At 36.3% G+C, this 17,031-nt stretch overlaps 1 protein-coding gene across 1 annotated transcript in view; it reads right to left on the bottom strand.

Annotated features, from left to right (window-relative positions):
- Positions 1 to 6,709: 6,709 nt before the first annotated feature.
- Positions 6,710 to 17,031, bottom strand: part of LOC308625147 (uncharacterized protein C12orf50 homolog) — a 32,914-nt gene continuing 22,592 nt past the window's right edge. The window contains exons 7-12 of the mRNA XM_081249098.1: positions 15,269 to 15,376; positions 13,810 to 13,926; positions 11,831 to 11,935; positions 11,376 to 11,579; positions 9,871 to 9,963; positions 6,710 to 6,757 (exon numbers count right to left, since the gene is read on the bottom strand). Of these exons, the coding sequence (XP_081105224.1) occupies positions 6,732 to 6,757; positions 9,871 to 9,963; positions 11,376 to 11,579; positions 11,831 to 11,935; positions 13,810 to 13,926; positions 15,269 to 15,376 (653 nt within the window). The 3' untranslated portion in view covers positions 6,710 to 6,731. The remainder of the gene's footprint in view (positions 6,758 to 9,870; positions 9,964 to 11,375; positions 11,580 to 11,830; positions 11,936 to 13,809; positions 13,927 to 15,268; positions 15,377 to 17,031) is intronic.

Raw genomic sequence — 17,031 nt, 5'->3', positions numbered from 1 at the left:
GGACACAGGTTCGTGCCCCGGTCCGGAAGATCCCACATGCCGCGGAGCGGCTGGGCCCGTGAGCCATGGCCGCTGAGCCTGCGCATCCGGAGCCTGTGCTCCGCAGCGGGAGAGGCCACAGCAGTGAGAGGCCCGCGTACCGCAATAAAACAAAACAAAACAAACAAACAAACAAACATCACATTAATACATTAACATATATTAATATAATAGCACATTAATACGTTAATGTTTCAGAGAGTCAAATTTACAAATTATATAACACAATGCTAGTCTGAAGATGATTCAAAAATATATACTTAGTTAAATGGAGCTATTTTCTCCCAATAATGAGTAACCATCTCTTGATTATTCAGGCCCATGCAAGAAGCAATAATGTGGATAACCCATAAAGTCAACCAACTAACAAATGTTCTCTCTATAATTTTAAATATTGCTTTTTGATAAAACAATTTGCATTTTGAATAAGAATTTATTTAGTATGATGAAAGCAATTTTATATCCTTTAAACATAACCCACTAGCTATGGAGGGAAAAAAGAAGCTTCTGGATGTCAGAAGGGAGCAAATTTGAAATTATTTCCCTGTGGAATGCAGAGCTATAGTGCCCTGGGCTAGAAATGTCCTGGGGCTGCATGCCTGGGGAGTATAAATTATTAAATCATAATTTTAAAAAGAAAACTAAAAAGGAATCTTTTAAAAGTTCTCCTACAACTTATGACTTGGTATTTAATTTTTAATGGCATAATGTATCAACTTTATTTCATTCTTATTGTATTATATATAGATATATTCCTATTGGATATAGATTTGTTTTTGAATCAAAAATATAAGAAAGGGAAACATTTCTGCATCCTTAGTTACCAGATCTCATAGGAAAGGAGCAAGTGAGTCTGAGAATTATCATTCTGTTCTCAAAAACAACTTCAAACTGTATTTCTAGCCTATGCTCCAGCAGAAATAAACAAATTTTATTATACTAAGTTGCTGTTTAATATCAGGCAAAGTAAATATCAGATTAAGTCCTAAGAGTATGGTCACATTATTTCTATTATATTGATCAACAAGTAGTGGTAACCTGTCAGATAATTTCCAGTAATAATAAATGAGTATCATTTATTGAAAACCACCTCTATCCCAGACACAACTCTCAGCACTTCATATATTATCTCTAATGCCCATAACAACTCTATCAGGAAGGTGTTATTACAAATGAGGACATTTATGCACAGAGAGACTAAGTATTTCCTCCTAGGCCAAATGACTAGCAAAAGGCAAAGCCAGGAGCCTAAAAATGTCCTCTGGCTCCAAAGCCCATGTAAGTTTATTGAACTCCTTGGCAATTACCTACTCTTCTTGATAATCACCCTTAATTTGTTCTATGGCAGTTTTTCCCTGGGGGAAAGAACATAAATATCAACTTGGCAATAGGGACAATTATCCTCACAAACACTACCATCCAAAGCCAACCCAAAGCAGATTGAATTGGAACCAGAAGTTCTCCCAGCCTACACTGGATGATCTGTTCTGGTTAGCTTGCAAATGGTACAAATTGTCCTGAGTTTATGCCAGGAGCAAAGTAGAAGTTGTGGCTTTTATTTTTTCAGGCAGTTTAAACTCCAATTTGTGACAAAATAATTGTAAGTAGAAAGAAACTGATTTCCAGGTCAAATGGCAGCCTCTGGTAACAGGAGCCAAAATTCATTTTCAAAGGAAATGCTGTCTACAGAAAACATTTCTTAAAGATAGCATAGATTATGTCCTAAGATTAGAAGTGAAAACAAGCTATTTGGATCCCTCAAGTAAATCTAAGAGGATTTAGGTAAAAATGTATAATAGTCCTATTGTAAGATAAGAAGTTATTTACATCAAAGGAATAAAGGCTTTTAAATAAGAGAAATAAAACACAGCCCCTTAAGTGATAAACGCAAGAGGACTAGTGCCTAATTTTTATAAATGTGCCCTCGTTTATTTGGAAAGTATATTTAGGGGGTTCTTGTGACTTTAGGAGTGGAACACGCTTGCCTGTCCCTCTTCCAGCCTTCCTTCCTTTACCCAAATATTGGCAAGCATAGCAGTAAAGAGAGGTTTATCAAACTTTTCATTCAGTGGTAAATTTCTAAATATTCTATGACTCATGTATACATTCAACAAGCAGTTTTTGTAGAGTTTAAGTTTTGCCTGTGCCATTGTGTTTGATTCATTTGAAATTTACTTCTTGTGTGATATTAGGGATCCATTGTCTTTTTTCTTTAGGGATACTCAATTTCCCAAAACATTTATTTAATAACCTCTGCTTTCTCTACTGATCTACAATACCATTTCTGCCGTATGTCAGATTTACATAGATAGGTAGGTTGGTTTTCTAGGCTCTCTGTTCTCTTCGATTTTGCCTCATATAACATAATAATGTCAATACTATGCTGTAGCAGATATAAAATATAGTTTTATAATATTAGATAGCTTTAGAGCAAATCGTGATATATGACAGGCAAAGCTCCACACTTTATTCTTCTCTGTTGGTAATATCTTGGTTATTCTTAAGGCTTCAGAATTTCATATTAGTTTCAGAATAAGCTTGTCAAGTTTCATGAAAAAAGCCTGTTAGGATTTTGATTGACATGATATCATGACTAGGTCAATTTGCAGACAATGGACTTTTTTTAACATATTGTGTTTGTCTATTCATGATTATGGTATAGCATTTCATTTATTTTTTTTAGGTGTTGTTAGTAACTTTCATTAAAGTTTTATAGATTTATGCACAAAAATCTTGCCCATTCATGAGTCAGATACTTAAAATAAATTTCTTTCTCTTTACATATACACACACACACACACACACACACACACACACACACACACACACACACACACACACCCTATTGATCATGTTTCTCTGGAGAACCCTAATAAAAATTTTGGTACTGAGAATGGCTCTATGGGAACATAACCTAAGGATAAGTTTTCTGAATTGGTTCTAGGGTTTCTGCCCTAATCTAATTAGTTTTAAAAGCACTAATTACTCTATTTCTAGCAGTAGAGCATTGATAATTAATGGTGTGATGTGGCAATAGAAATATGCAAAAATATCACCATTGGCTACTCATAATCAAACACTTCTATGGGGCAAGGATCTAGGTGACCATGTATATGATACTTTTGAGCATTTTTGCCAAACTAACAAATATAATGAGATGGGCTGGTTGCTCCTAATGTCACTGAACAAAATGAAAAAAGAAAAAAGAAATGAACTCAGGAAATTGAATATTTAAAAACAAACAAACAAAAAGGAACAAAGAGTACCACTCACCATCCAGTTATACTAAGGGTTAAATCTCAACCCACTGCAATCACCCACCGACAGAGCATGCCCTGAGAGGAATTCAGCATGGAAAAAACAGGATGAGACATTCTGAGCTTTGGAATAAACAGACCCCTAGAGAGTTAGATATATATCTCAGGAAGAACTTCAATAATCCCAGATTCTTGCATCTTCCCATACATAGAAAAGCAGTAAAATCATTTGTTCTTTGTGATTAGCAGTAATCTTTTACTAAGATATATGCATGATTGATTACATTTTTTCTAGCCAAAAAATTCATACATATATATACTGGCTTCTCCCCTACTTCTTCAGAGCTGGTTACTCAGAGGTACTGAGAAGCTATCTCCCAGGTGGTAGTCCTCAGTAAGACCCTGAATAAAACTTAAACTCACAACAGTCATGTGCATTTTTCTTTACATTGACAAATTCCTAGCTCATACATCACATAGAAAGTGAAACCTGAAAGTTTCTATGTCTGCCCCGAAAGAAGGCTCTTTATTTGTCATAGGCACAGGGTTGAGAATGCTGGAAAACAAACCTAAAATCTCATCCTGGAGTGACTGAATTACAATGCAAATTGAATTCACAGGCTCACAGGGTATTTACTGTTACAATTATGGCATTGATTGCGAAGGCACATAATCCTGAAAGTTGAAATAGGCACATATAGGAAGACTTTGATGAAACTGGGAACCATGAGGAAGTATGGTACACTCCAAAGTAACTGCTTGAGTCTTCTAATTTATACAGATAAAAGTCCAAAGAATATGTGTGGGAATGAATTTTAAAGATGTGGAATAATCATGGAAGGAACATAGAATTGGATCGAGCCAAATTTGTTGATATGGGCCCACTAAGCAGAGATTCTGCACTTAGGTGCAGCTTGGGAAATTAGAAAGTGTTCTAATTGGTTGGTTGGTTGGTTGGTTTAAATATGGACTAAAAGGTAGTCCAGAGTGAGCAAATCCAGAGTGAGTCCAGACCTGCCTTGATTTATTCTAGAGGAAGGGATTTAAATGTTTAGAGAAATTGGAGTGTTAGAGTATATTTGTCACTTAAAATCTACTCACCCACCCTGGAAGGGTCCCAGAGCCACCTTTGTGTCCTCCCAAAATTCATATGTTTTTGAAGGCCTAACCCCCAATGCCTCAGAATGTGACCTTATTTGGATATAAGGTCTATACAGAGGTAATCCAGTTAAAATGAGGTCATTTGAATGGGCCCTAATCCAACATGACTGTGTCCTTATAAAAGAATAAATATGAACACAGAAACACACATTAAGGGAAGATGATACAAAGAGACACAAGGAGAAAACAGTGATCTATAAGCCAAGAAGACAGTCCTGCAATAGATCCTTCAGAAAAAACCAACCCACTGACACCTTGATTTCAGACTTCTAGCCTCCAGATTTGTGAGACAATAAATTTCTGTTGAGTCACTCAGTTTGTGGTACTTTATTATAGCAGCCCTAGCTAACTAATATACTAAACACCCAATAAATGCTATTTTTATTATTATTTTTTTACTGTTGTATATTGAAAAGAGTAGAATCATTGAACACCAGTGAAATTCATTGGAAGCTTTTGTATGTGCCAGATAAGCAACTGCCCAACAGTGGCACTGTGGAATTTAAGCTTAAATGCACTACTTGTATGTTTAGGAGTCAGTAAGCATTGCATCTTGCTGGCTTCCAAAGGTTTGGTTGTCCACTTATCTTTGTCATCCCCTATCTTTTCTCATTTTGGGGTTTGTTATCTTCTTCCTTCCTGGTTACTGGTTTACCCCCATTTAAACCAAGTGCCCTTTCTCTAAATCACAAACATTAAAACAAGGTTGATTAATGCCACTGTCTGACCTGGTCCTTTAGACAAAGTTTATCATAATAAAAATGTACATTTATTCAGGAATTATACATGTGCACATTCAGAAGAATCACATTCAAGCCTTCCTTTATATTTTCCTCTTCATTGATTCTTCAACATTTGGCATGCAACGCAGATACACACTGAGAATCTGTACTTCAAGAAAGAGATCTTGAATTTCCTTCTTTGAACCCCTCCTTCTTCATCACTAGTTGAAAAGTTTCAGAAGGACAACAGATCTGTCTGTTAAATGGAATTATAGGCTGTTTCCTATCACCTTCCATCTAGACATCTTTTCAGCTCAGCTCTTTTCTTACACCCCTCTCAAACTATCTTACCAAGATATTTTGCTGACACAGTTTTCATTTCTATCTGCTCTATCTGTAAAAAAAAAACAAAGTGACTATAACCTCACGTTTTTGCAAGGGTGGAGACAGCACCATTAGAAGCCAGAAACTAGGGTTTATTATTCCACAAGCTGGAATCACACCATATAAAATGTTGTAAAATAAAATATTTCTGAGAACCCTGATTGCCTCCCTTCCCCAATAAATATTGAACAAGAAGCTACCAATAACCAAAACATGCATGCAAATATAAATATAGGGTGTTCTAAAGTCTTGGTGAAGTTCTGAGCCTTCATAAACTCAGAAGTGTAAGTGTTACAAACTTAGAAAAACATCATTTGAAAGGTTAATTACTTATATTGCTCTTATACTTTTTTTTTTTAATTGGGGTATAGTTGTTATATTTGTAAGCATTTATACTTCTGGAGTTTACTGAAGCCTTAAAAGCTCACTCTAGACTTTGTGGATACCATGTTATTAATTCACTTTTTTTTTTTCCTTTTACAAGTTCTTTTCTCCAGTATGATCATATAATTTTTGTTTTCATGGCAGGAAAATGTTTATTTTTCAGCTTTGAATTTAGCACATTTCAGCAGGTAGATTTTGTAGTTGTCAGTTAAAAGACATTGTTCAGCAACTGTCCTGAATAATAAACCAATCTTTGTCTCTTTCTACAACACATTTAAGTGTATTTCTATTAGAATTCCTCTCATACTCACCACCAAACTGTAATCCTGGGACTTCATTGAATTTGTTTACATTTTATCTGTAACTATCACGGACTCCCAGCTTAAAATCTAGGTAAAGAAAGAAAATGTGAGGTTTCTTCCTTAAAGAATATTGCAAACTAGAAATCAAAGGCACAGTTTTACTCCTCAATCTGTGCAATCTTAGTTTACAATTAAAGAATGATTTTAATTGTCAAACTTTTAAATTTTATTAAATGTTTGTGGCAATGCATTGAATGAATTCCAGACCTATATAAATACACAGGCAGCTGTTTGTAATTTGCATTTTTATTAGTTTTGAAAGAGCACAATGTACTTCCTGCATCTTATTTTCAGAATTTGCAATTATCATCTATGGCTATCCAGTATACAGTATGGACTGCTTGAGTATCATTCTTTGAATTTTCATTTTGATTGTAAACCAGATGATCTCTGGAACTTTTCTCTTTTTTCAACCTCCAGGTTTACTTCCTCCCATTTCTTCTTGGCTCTAATAATAAAAAAGAAAAAAATATTTCAATTATTTTCTTTTTTAGCGTTTTTCAGGGTACCAAAAATTCGCATTTCTTTTGCTAATCACTTACCATAAATCTAAAGACAAAACAAAAACTAAGCTTATTGTTCTAATTCATAAATTATCAGAATGCCATTCAAACTAATTCCACTTCTCTTTGAAGCTCGCTGTGATTTGAATTTAGATGTAGGAGTGGAGAGGAATGGAAATAATACTACAGTATATAGAAGGCTGCACCATGGGGCACCCAGAATGAACAGAATGAATGTTCCCTCCTCTGGAGAAAGGCACCTCCAGTCACACCAGCTGTATGCCTATCAGAAAGGACAAGTGGCCTCAAGGAAAGGCTGACAACGATGTCTCTAACTGCCTTCAGCTCCTTTCCTCGACGCAGACACATTTTCCTCTCCTATTGCATTAGCCTCATAGCAGCCAACATTGTCCCAAAGACTCCTCTCACCCAGTTACACTTCTGAGGCCTTGGCGCTCCAGATATTCCTTAGAGGAGTAGGCTAGTGGCTCTCTCCAGCAGTCCAGCTGTCCCCTGGGAAACACTGAAATCTCTCCTTTGTGCCCTAGCAGGAAGTGCAGGGGAGGAAACACAAGCTACTCTTTCTCTCCCTATTCTGGTGATGACAACAACAACTGGAAAGGACAAGAGTTTAGGGGTTACACATTTCCCAGCAAAAGCTCAGGTAAATAAGAAAACTAACTTTATTTTGTTATAATTCTATTTAATTTCTTGATTCTAAATTCCCATTCTGCCTGATGTAGAAAATTTGCATATAAACTTAGTCCCATTCAGTGCTTTCTTAGCTACTTCACATGTATATGTCAATCACATTCAGATTTGAAATTCTGAGGGTTTTTCTCCCTCCCCTACCTTCCTGCTGCTTATCCTAATTTCTAGGGTTGGGACTGGGGAGGACGGTTGCTGCTGTGTGACAGGTAGGAAAAGAATGTCCTCTCAACAATCTTGGGTTTCAAGAAGGTCTGGGTCCTGTGCTGGTGAACAGTGGCCCAGATAACATAGCCTAAGGTTTCTCAGGCTTTAATGTGTATCCTAATCACCTGGGGATCTTGTTAAAATGAAGATAATGATTCAGTAGGTCTGAGATGGAGATTCCACACTCCTAACAAGCTCCCAGGTGATATCACTGCTGGTGACCCTCAGACCATACTTCACGTAACAGGGGTTTGATCAGTGGATGATGGCTTGGTTTCTAATCTACTTGCTGGCACAGCAAACGGTTGAGGTTCCAGCTGAGTCCTCCCCGGAATAGCACCCAACCACAGAGGTATCTTTTCGATGCTATCCCTTTAGGCCTAGCCAGAAGACTGTGTAGACCTGCTGGTCCTCTCTCCCAGGAACTCACTCTCACTTGAAACTCACAGGGTTATGTGATGCCCTCCCAAGCAACCCTGGAGCTTGGCAACCTCAAGAGGCTCTGTCTCCAGCCCTCTTGCGTTAGAGGTGCCTCGTCCTCCCCACAACCCCACCACCAGATGGCGTTGAGAAACTCTCTCCAAAGCGTCCCCCCTAGATTGCATCTGGGAAGTACAATGCAGAGCCTTTTTACTCAGATTCTTAAAAGTTCCAGAGGAATTCTATAATAGACCTTTCTATCCCTGGGCCCTCGCATAGCTGGAGGTGGCGGGAGAAGGAGAGGAGGGAACTAGTGCTGTGTCAGTGGCTTCACAGTTTCTGCTCTCTTGCTGTCTCACCATACCCTCCTCCTTACTCTTCAGATGGAAAGAAAAGAGCAGTTTCGTTGGCTCAAATCCCCTGTCACACCCCTTTTCCTGTGGCATACGTGGATGGTACATGCTTCCTACTCTGAAGTGGCCCCTCCTTTCTCCAAATCCTTTGGTGATTCATGTTTCACTGTGTGGGATGGTGTTGGGGGAAGGCCGCTGCAATACAAGAGTAGTCACCGGGACAGAGGCAGCGGGGTGAGAAGCACATCCTTTAATACTCCAAATAACATCCCACCCACAAGGAAACCATGGGAGAAAAAGACGGGACTTGACAACTGGTAGTTGTATCTAGGATTTTAATTGCCTTTTCTCCTCCTTCCCCCCAAAATTAAGTGCAACCCACATGAAGTGAAGAGGAAATATAATCAATTAAATGGTGCCACAGCAGAGTTTTCTTGCAGTACAGTATGATTTGGGAAGAGATGGGAAAAAAGAAAACAACTGACTCCAGTATAAATATATATACAGGTCTGCATACTGCATCACAGTTATAGTCAAGAGTTTATAGGGAAATACTGCTTTAGAAGATCTCAGCTGTATATTTTGGAAAGTGTACAGTTTCTAGTCTGGATGTGTTCTAATTCATTCTGGGAACCTCTCATATAAGAGTTTATGGATTTCAGATAATTCTGAAAGTTCTAGGCTACTGATTTAGGTAGGAACTCCCTATCTAGGTCTTTTTCTGAAAGGTTCAGTTTTCCAAGAAATAACTGAAACCATTTTATCCTGTGTGGTTTTCCAAACCCACTGAGCCAGCCCCAGAATAACCTGGGAGAAGACAACAAGCTTTTTAGTAGAAGAATCAGATCCCAAACCTGAGGCCGGATCTGCTACAAACCTTTACACTGAGGAGGTTCCTGGAATCCCTACACCCTCCCAGAGCACAGAGCACAAGGGGGAGACCATAGTCACTTTGAACCTCCCAGCCTGGAAACTACGTCTTAGATGCCCTGTCAGCCAGCACCAGCCAATATGTGTCCATGGTGGATATAGTAGGGCTTTAATATTTTGTGTCAAAATATGGACTTATATATTGCTTTGTAGTTCAACAAAGAATGCATCTTATATTACATAACTGCTGAAACTGCTATGCTTCTAAGGAGAGAAATATATCCAAAGATTTCTGATAAAATAAAAATAGCCAAAGGAAAACACAATAAAAAAGTAAAATTAAATTGCTAGTAGAGAAGATATCTACTAAACTCCAAGTAATTATGTTCAGGTATATGGTGAAAACTTCCTAATTTTCTAATATATGTTCCTTGAGCTTAAAAACTTGTCATTTATTTTCAGAATTGTATGATACATTAAAATCACTAGTAAATATTTACCTGAATATATCTTTTCAGTTTTTGAATATGTTTTTGAAAAAGGAATTCTTTTTCGCCAGGCTGAACCATTATATGATGTTGACATATATTTATCTGAGAGAAAAAGGAAACAGGAATTAAATATTTTATAATGTTAAAATCATATTCCAGGAGCATTTCAAAGTTATAAATATCTCAGAGGTGAAGCTATTCTCTAATAATTCATTTTACCATTTCAAGGCTAAGGCATCAGGGATACAAGTAGCTTATTAAAACCATTTAAGTTATCAATGAACACGATTATACATCTCTTAATTGACTGTTTAGTTCCTCAAATAAGGCTTGCTCCCACGAGGCTAAGCTAGAGAAGAGTATGATATGTGTATGTAATCAAAATGTTTCATTGCCTGGCTTTACCATGATTTTACATAAAATTCTGTTAACATTTGCAGAGCTAAAGAAAGGAAGGAAGGAAGGAAGGAAGGAAGGTAGGTAGGTAGGTAGGTAGGTAGGTGAGGCCACCTTAACACAAATCTAGACTGTGGCATCAAACTGTTCTGGTAGTTACTGTATCCTTCACAGCTAACCACTCACAGTAAAATAATAATAAAATTAATAATAAAATAATAGTAGTTAATAAAATTAAAAGTCTGTTTCACTGAAGAATATCCTTATTTTTATATATAAATCAATACATCATTCCATTCTAAACCAAATAGAAGAAAATAATTTAAAAGCTAACTTCTATTTAAATTGTAAAAGGAGGACCTAAGAGAGACATAGTTTTCACTTATGTTTCAGAAAGTACACAACATTCAGAACTCTACTAACTAGACTGTGCACACAGGAAAATACAAACATGAAATTACAGGGAATTGAGTGACCTTCTGTTAAGTTGAGAAGACAAACCCAACTTTAAAAGAGCCAAATTCATCGGAGAGAGGGGAAAAAAAAAAGAGAGATTTGGTTCCCTCCTCCCTTGCGTCCTTGTACTTCCTGAGAAATACTATGACTTTGCCTATTACATGATGAAATGATTTAGAAGCAATCTGGGCATGGGGTGGGAGAAATGAGAGGTTGTCAAAAATATTGCAGTTAACCCGCAAACTAACCCTTTCAGAAAGTAATCATGAAGGCCTAAAGAAAAACCACAGCACTAGACAGAAAGTGATAATTGAACAATGCAGTCAGTGGAACAAGAAAATGTCAACCATTCAAAAACAATCCTCAAGAGTGACATAAAGTTATCCAGGGGGAACAAAGTGCAGTGCTCTGAGACAAAATTCTAGAGAGGGTCATGTCAAGCCAGCTGCACCCAACATGTTTTCTCCAATACCCTTTAAATCACGTGCACTCCTGCACATGGACAAAAATCCTCTTACTAGTTTTCTAAGATGTTATGGTGGTGATGGCCTGGAAAAAGAAGGGGGTGGATAACAATTAAGATTAGTTGGACCATCAGGAAATTCCATGGGAATGCACACCACAGACACGAGTAAAGAGCCTATATAAGTGTTGAACTCCACCTGAACAGAGGTTGAATTTGGGTTCCTTGTTAACATCAACTTTATTGTAGGACCCGTTTGTGGGCCTGCTGCAGGGAGGTGCATTCACTGAGACAGTTCTGACAGCATCTCTCTGACCACGGATATAGGAGGCATTCTCAGAATTTCTGTTTTTATTATTGCGATGGTAACTCATTTTATTTTTGGGATTTGGAGCCTGTACTGCTATAAAAGAAAGGGAGAAGAGAGTGAGGGATAAAACAAGCTGGTTTCACACCTGTAAATAACATATTGCACTTTAAATGTTTGATAGCACAATGGGAGATAATGTAAGCTAAAAGAACTAAGTTTATAGGAATTGGGCTGACATCTAAAATAACATGTTGCATGACAATGACTTGTTTTTCTGCTAGAAAATATTATTTAATCTCTTTGCAAATTACAATTTAGGAATATCAAATACATAGACACTTTACCTCTCTGCATTCCTGGGCCAGGAAAGTTCTTTGGTTCATCATAAATCCATTTTCTTTTTTCCAGGCCTTTAAAATGAGGCTTCCTCACTGGCTGGACATCATTTACTTAAAGAAGATACAAAGTTTTACAGTTATTCTTTTTGTTTTTTTGTTGTTTTTTTTTTTAGATGTTGGGGGTAGGAGTTTATTAATTTATTTCTTTATTTTCGCTGTGTTGGGTCTTCGTTTCTGTGCGAGGGCTTCCCCTAGTTGCGGCAAGCGGGGACCACTCTGCATCGCGGTGCGCGGGCCTCTCACTATCGCGGCCTCTCTTGTTGCGGAGCACAGGCTCCAGACGCGCAGGCTCAGTAGTTGTGGCTCACGGGCCTAGTTGCTCCGCGGCATATGGGATCTTTCCAGACCAGGGCTCGAACCCGTGTCCCCTGCATTGGCAGGCAGATTCTCAACCACTGCGCCACCAGGGAAGCCCAGTTTTACAGTTTTTAAAGAGACACTTTCATCTGAAAATTACTGTAGGTGATAATTAAATATCTGTGCATTCATATGTCAAGCAAGAGAAAAAAATAAATGTACCACCCCAATACTTTACTTTCTAGAACAAAGGGTGATTTAATTTTAAGTACCAAAAAACCTATCTTGGAAATTGATTGATGAGAAAACTTTCAATAAGTAACATTCCTTTGGAGAAAAATGCTTTTCTCCAAAGGAATGTGTGGATCTTTTTAGGTTTAAAAGAGCATAAAATTACAATCCAAATATAATTATATATCTCATTATAATGTTATTTTTAAGTAGTTTTAGAATTGTTATTTTGAACATAAATCTTTCTGTACTTTTTAAGCCAAAACTACTACTTCTTAAGAAGTTGGATTAGTGTAAAATACTTTAATGACTATTACCTTACTGTTTTAAGATCTTAAGAAGTTGGGGGGTATAGATAGTTTAGTGAAACAAGCCTCAATAATCAGAATTTGTAAGTGCTAATATCACTAAGTTATTCACTTCTTGCTTGCATGTTTTTACATGGAAAATTTTATGTGCATGCTCAATTTTCCAGGAATTTCTAAGGTACATTTATCCAGAGTCTCTTAAAATGACTTAGTAAACAGGAGCATTCTTTATTATTTCTCTGTGTGGAGATCCTAAACATTCACAAGTAACTACTACACAGAGAAAATGAACATCAAATTCACTATGTAGATTATATTAGCTCTCTACAGTGGGCTGATAAATCTCTCTTTGCCCTAGCTCTCATCTTCAGCTTCAGCAGTAAACCTTCAGTGAAGCTCTGATTCACCACCTCCTCTCCAAACATCATACTCCACACTTACTCTGATGCTCCCACTCCTAGAACTTGGAAACCATATTTTTCACACGTGTCACTAAACTAAGCTGCTCTGAGGTAAACCATCACGGTTCCCTTTGTTTCCCAGCTGGGGCTGAAGAATATTACAGGGGTTCAATAAATGAAATAAGGAAAAGGAAGGAAGGAGGGAGGGAAACAAGAAGATTCATGAGTCTTAATTATATCAAGAGAAGAAGCTCCAAGTACTAAATAGCAAGGAGAAGCCAAATCAAGAAAAATAATCTGAAACGTAATAAAAATGTGTCAATGTATCCCAGCACGGGTTAAATTTAAAATGTACTAATGAATCTTCAGAGAACATAGTATATTATTAACTTTAATATCTAAATTAAACTAGTGGGAAAGTGTATAATTTACTAGGACCTACATCACAATTCATTGTCAATTAGAAGAATATTGTGTCTTTAATTCTTAATCCTGAATAGTTTTCAAACCATCCTTTTTTCTTTCTTTTTTAAAATTCTACTTCAAATAAGCAAAGTAAATCCACGATAAGGCAAATATATCTAAGGTCAAAAAGTGATAGAGCTAAAAAAAAAATAAAAAATAAAATAAAATAAAAAATAAAAAATAAATAAATAAATAAATAAAAGTGATAGAGCTGATGTCTCACTTGAAGAGGGGTCCTCTCTGCACTTCATACTGATATTCTCAGTAGCATTTAATACATGCATTGTAGGTACTAGTTGGGTAGTTAGGGAACGCTTTGGATGAGGACTGTCCTTGTTATCTTTTAAAGCAAATTAAGAAAATAGAATGTCACTATTAGTAAAAAGAAGTGTTTCCGTTGGTATTTCACTTTGCAAGCGTTATATGATGGGCATACCTATTTAAAAAATATATATGTATATTAATTTTTAGAACCCACCACTGAAATTCCCTAATTACCACATTGAGTCCCCCGAATTTGTCACTAACAAAACATTAAAAATTCAGAAATAACAGCCATTATCTTCAATATGTAAATTATATATTTGTGGCAATATTTTTAATACCTCTGTGTAAAAAAATAAAATACAAAAAAATAAAAGGTTAGCAATTTTACATCAAGTGTGCCAATTTAAACCAAGGATGAAGAAATATCTGTAACAGTCTTCACTTGTTCTAAGCTTTGGAGCAGGACCATCCAATAGAGTTTTCTACAATGATGGAAACATTCTAAATCTGTGCTGTCTGAAATGATAGCCACTGGTTACATGTGGATATCGAGCACTTGCAGTATGGCTAGTGCAACTGATGAGCTGAATTTTAAATTTTTATTTAATTTTAATTAACTTAAACAGCCACACGTGAATGGTGGCTATGGTTATTAGTGTAGTCAGAGGTGTGTGTTTTTTGATGGATTGAGCAAAAGAGAGGAAACAAGATTTACATGTAATTTTCCATAAGGAGAATTTGATCACAAGTGTCTTCCTGTTCTTGAGAATATTTATTTAATGGTGGGGAAAACAGTGGATGTAATTGGTTAATACTTAGATGGAGAACATGTGAAGTTCTCTAATTACAGGACAGCTGTACTGCCTGTGACTGAGAGAGCTGCCCAGCAGAGGTCCCAGCTGGGGGATTCTAAGCACGATAAAGGCAGCATAAAACTATAGAGGATGTGTTTTATTATCATATCTCTGGATTATCCACAGACTATAATTAGTAATAATCATAAAGTAGAGAAGTCAGTGTGAGAACTAATACTCTTCTCAGTATGTATATCTTCACAAAGCTTTCTAAGCAAATTCAATCACACTGAATATTGGAAGATGAAAAAAAAATACTAAAGAGGACTGGGTAGTACCATTTAAGAGGACCAATAACTTTAGAGCTAGCAAGACACCTAGAAATTATGTAGTCCAACAGGCTAATTTTTCAGATAAGGAAACTGAAGCTAAAAAAAGATGAAGCCCCATAGGCAAATAATTAGGGATAGAGCCAGGACTGGAAACTTAGGGCTTCTGACTCCTATCTAGTGTATTTTGTGTATATTTTTATTTATTACCTTGCCTCTACAACAATCATGCTTTATATTTAACTTGTCTATACAAATTACAAATGGATCAAAATATAGACTGGCTCATTACCTTTAGCATTTGAACATTTCGACATCATGATTTTTTTCTCTTCAGTTAAAGCTTTATTTTCATCTACTCCAAGAAATATGGTCCTCTGTGGAATGTAGCAGTCACCTCCTATGACAATAACTTACTGTCAGTGGCAATGATGGCAGAAAATTGTACAAAACTATCTTTTAATACAGGAAAATCCTCCCCTAAAATACCCCTTTTGCACAGTTTTATGTAAATACTTCTCAGTGATACCATCACCATCTCTATACATACCATATATGTTTCGATTAATACAAGTGTATATATATATATATATATATATATATGAAAATACAGTATGTACACTTACAGATAATTAGAAGAAAATTCACACAGTCAACACAATTTTCCATATAACAATCTTTACCACACTTTAGAGATACTCAGAGTAAATATAATTTATCTTCCACATAATATCTTCAGACATATGATAGCAGTTTTTATGTTCCTTAAAGATCTTCTATATTCCAGGATAAATATCCATAGTTGCTTTAAATATTACTTAAATACTTAATTTCAGATCCTTCGCCATACAAGTTACCCTTTCTTAACATAAAATATTTGTTTCAAGTAACCTTGTTTAAAAATGATGCCCAAATGTGGACTACACTGTGAAGAAATCAGTGGAACTAGTATAATAATAGATGACATTTATGGAGCATCATTCTATAAGTCATACACTCTACTGAGTATTTTAAAATGACTTATCACATTTAATTATTTTCCTATACTATTCGTAATAATTCAGTGTAAGTTTACCTTAGCTATTCGGTAGCTGACACATGTTACTGAATTATATTGAAACCTTGTGGCCAACAAAAACATTTATTTTTATCCTCACAATACATATCATGTCAGGTCTTTCCCAACTTGAAGAAAACCTACTGGTAATGTCTTGGACTTAAATGCAAGAGATTATGTTTATCACAGTTTGAGTTTACCTTGTTAAATCTGGCTCATTGTTCCAGCATATTAGCTTCCAGTCATCTGTAAATTTTATAAACGTGTCTCTATACATCTAGTCATTCAATTGTTTAAACGTAAAATCATTTATTCTACAAATATTTATGGAGTGCTCGTCATGTGCCAGACATTCTACTAGAGATTCGTCTAGAGCAATTGATTATACACAATTCCTGACCTCAAGGAGTTTATCCAAAGCCAATGAATAAAATGCTAAAAAGATGTTGATGAAACAAGTCAGTTATGAGAGAGAAAATTCAGACTCATTTATTATATGGTGACATACTCAGAGTCAATCAGTAATAAACTCAGAATGGCCATCATCAAGAAATCTAGAAACAATAAATGCTGGAGAGGGTGTGGAGAAAAGGGAACACTCTTGCACTGCTGGTGGGAATGTGAATTGGTACAGCCACTATGGAGAACAGTATGGAGGTTCCTTAAAAAACTAAAAATAGAACTACCATATGACCCAGCAATCCCACTACTGGGCATATACCCTGAGAAAACCATAATTCAAAAAGAGACATGTACCAAAATGTTCATTGCAGCTCTATTCACAATAGCCCGGAGCTGGAAACAACCTAAGTGTCCATCATCGGGTGAATGGATAAAGAAGATGTGGCACATATATACAATGGAATATTACTCAGCCATAAAAAGAAACGAAACTGAGCTACTTGTAATGAGGTGGATAGACCTAGAGTCTGTCATACAGAGTGAAGTAAGTCAGAAAGAGAAAGACAAATACCGTATGCTAACACATATATACAGAG

This window comes from Mesoplodon bidens (assembly GCF_964165515.1).
Source record: "Mesoplodon bidens genome assembly, chromosome: 11".
Taxonomy (NCBI): domain Eukaryota; kingdom Metazoa; phylum Chordata; class Mammalia; order Artiodactyla; family Ziphiidae; genus Mesoplodon; species Mesoplodon bidens.
Note: the sequence above shows the minus strand (reverse complement) of the source record. Positions and strands in the feature narration are given on the sequence as shown.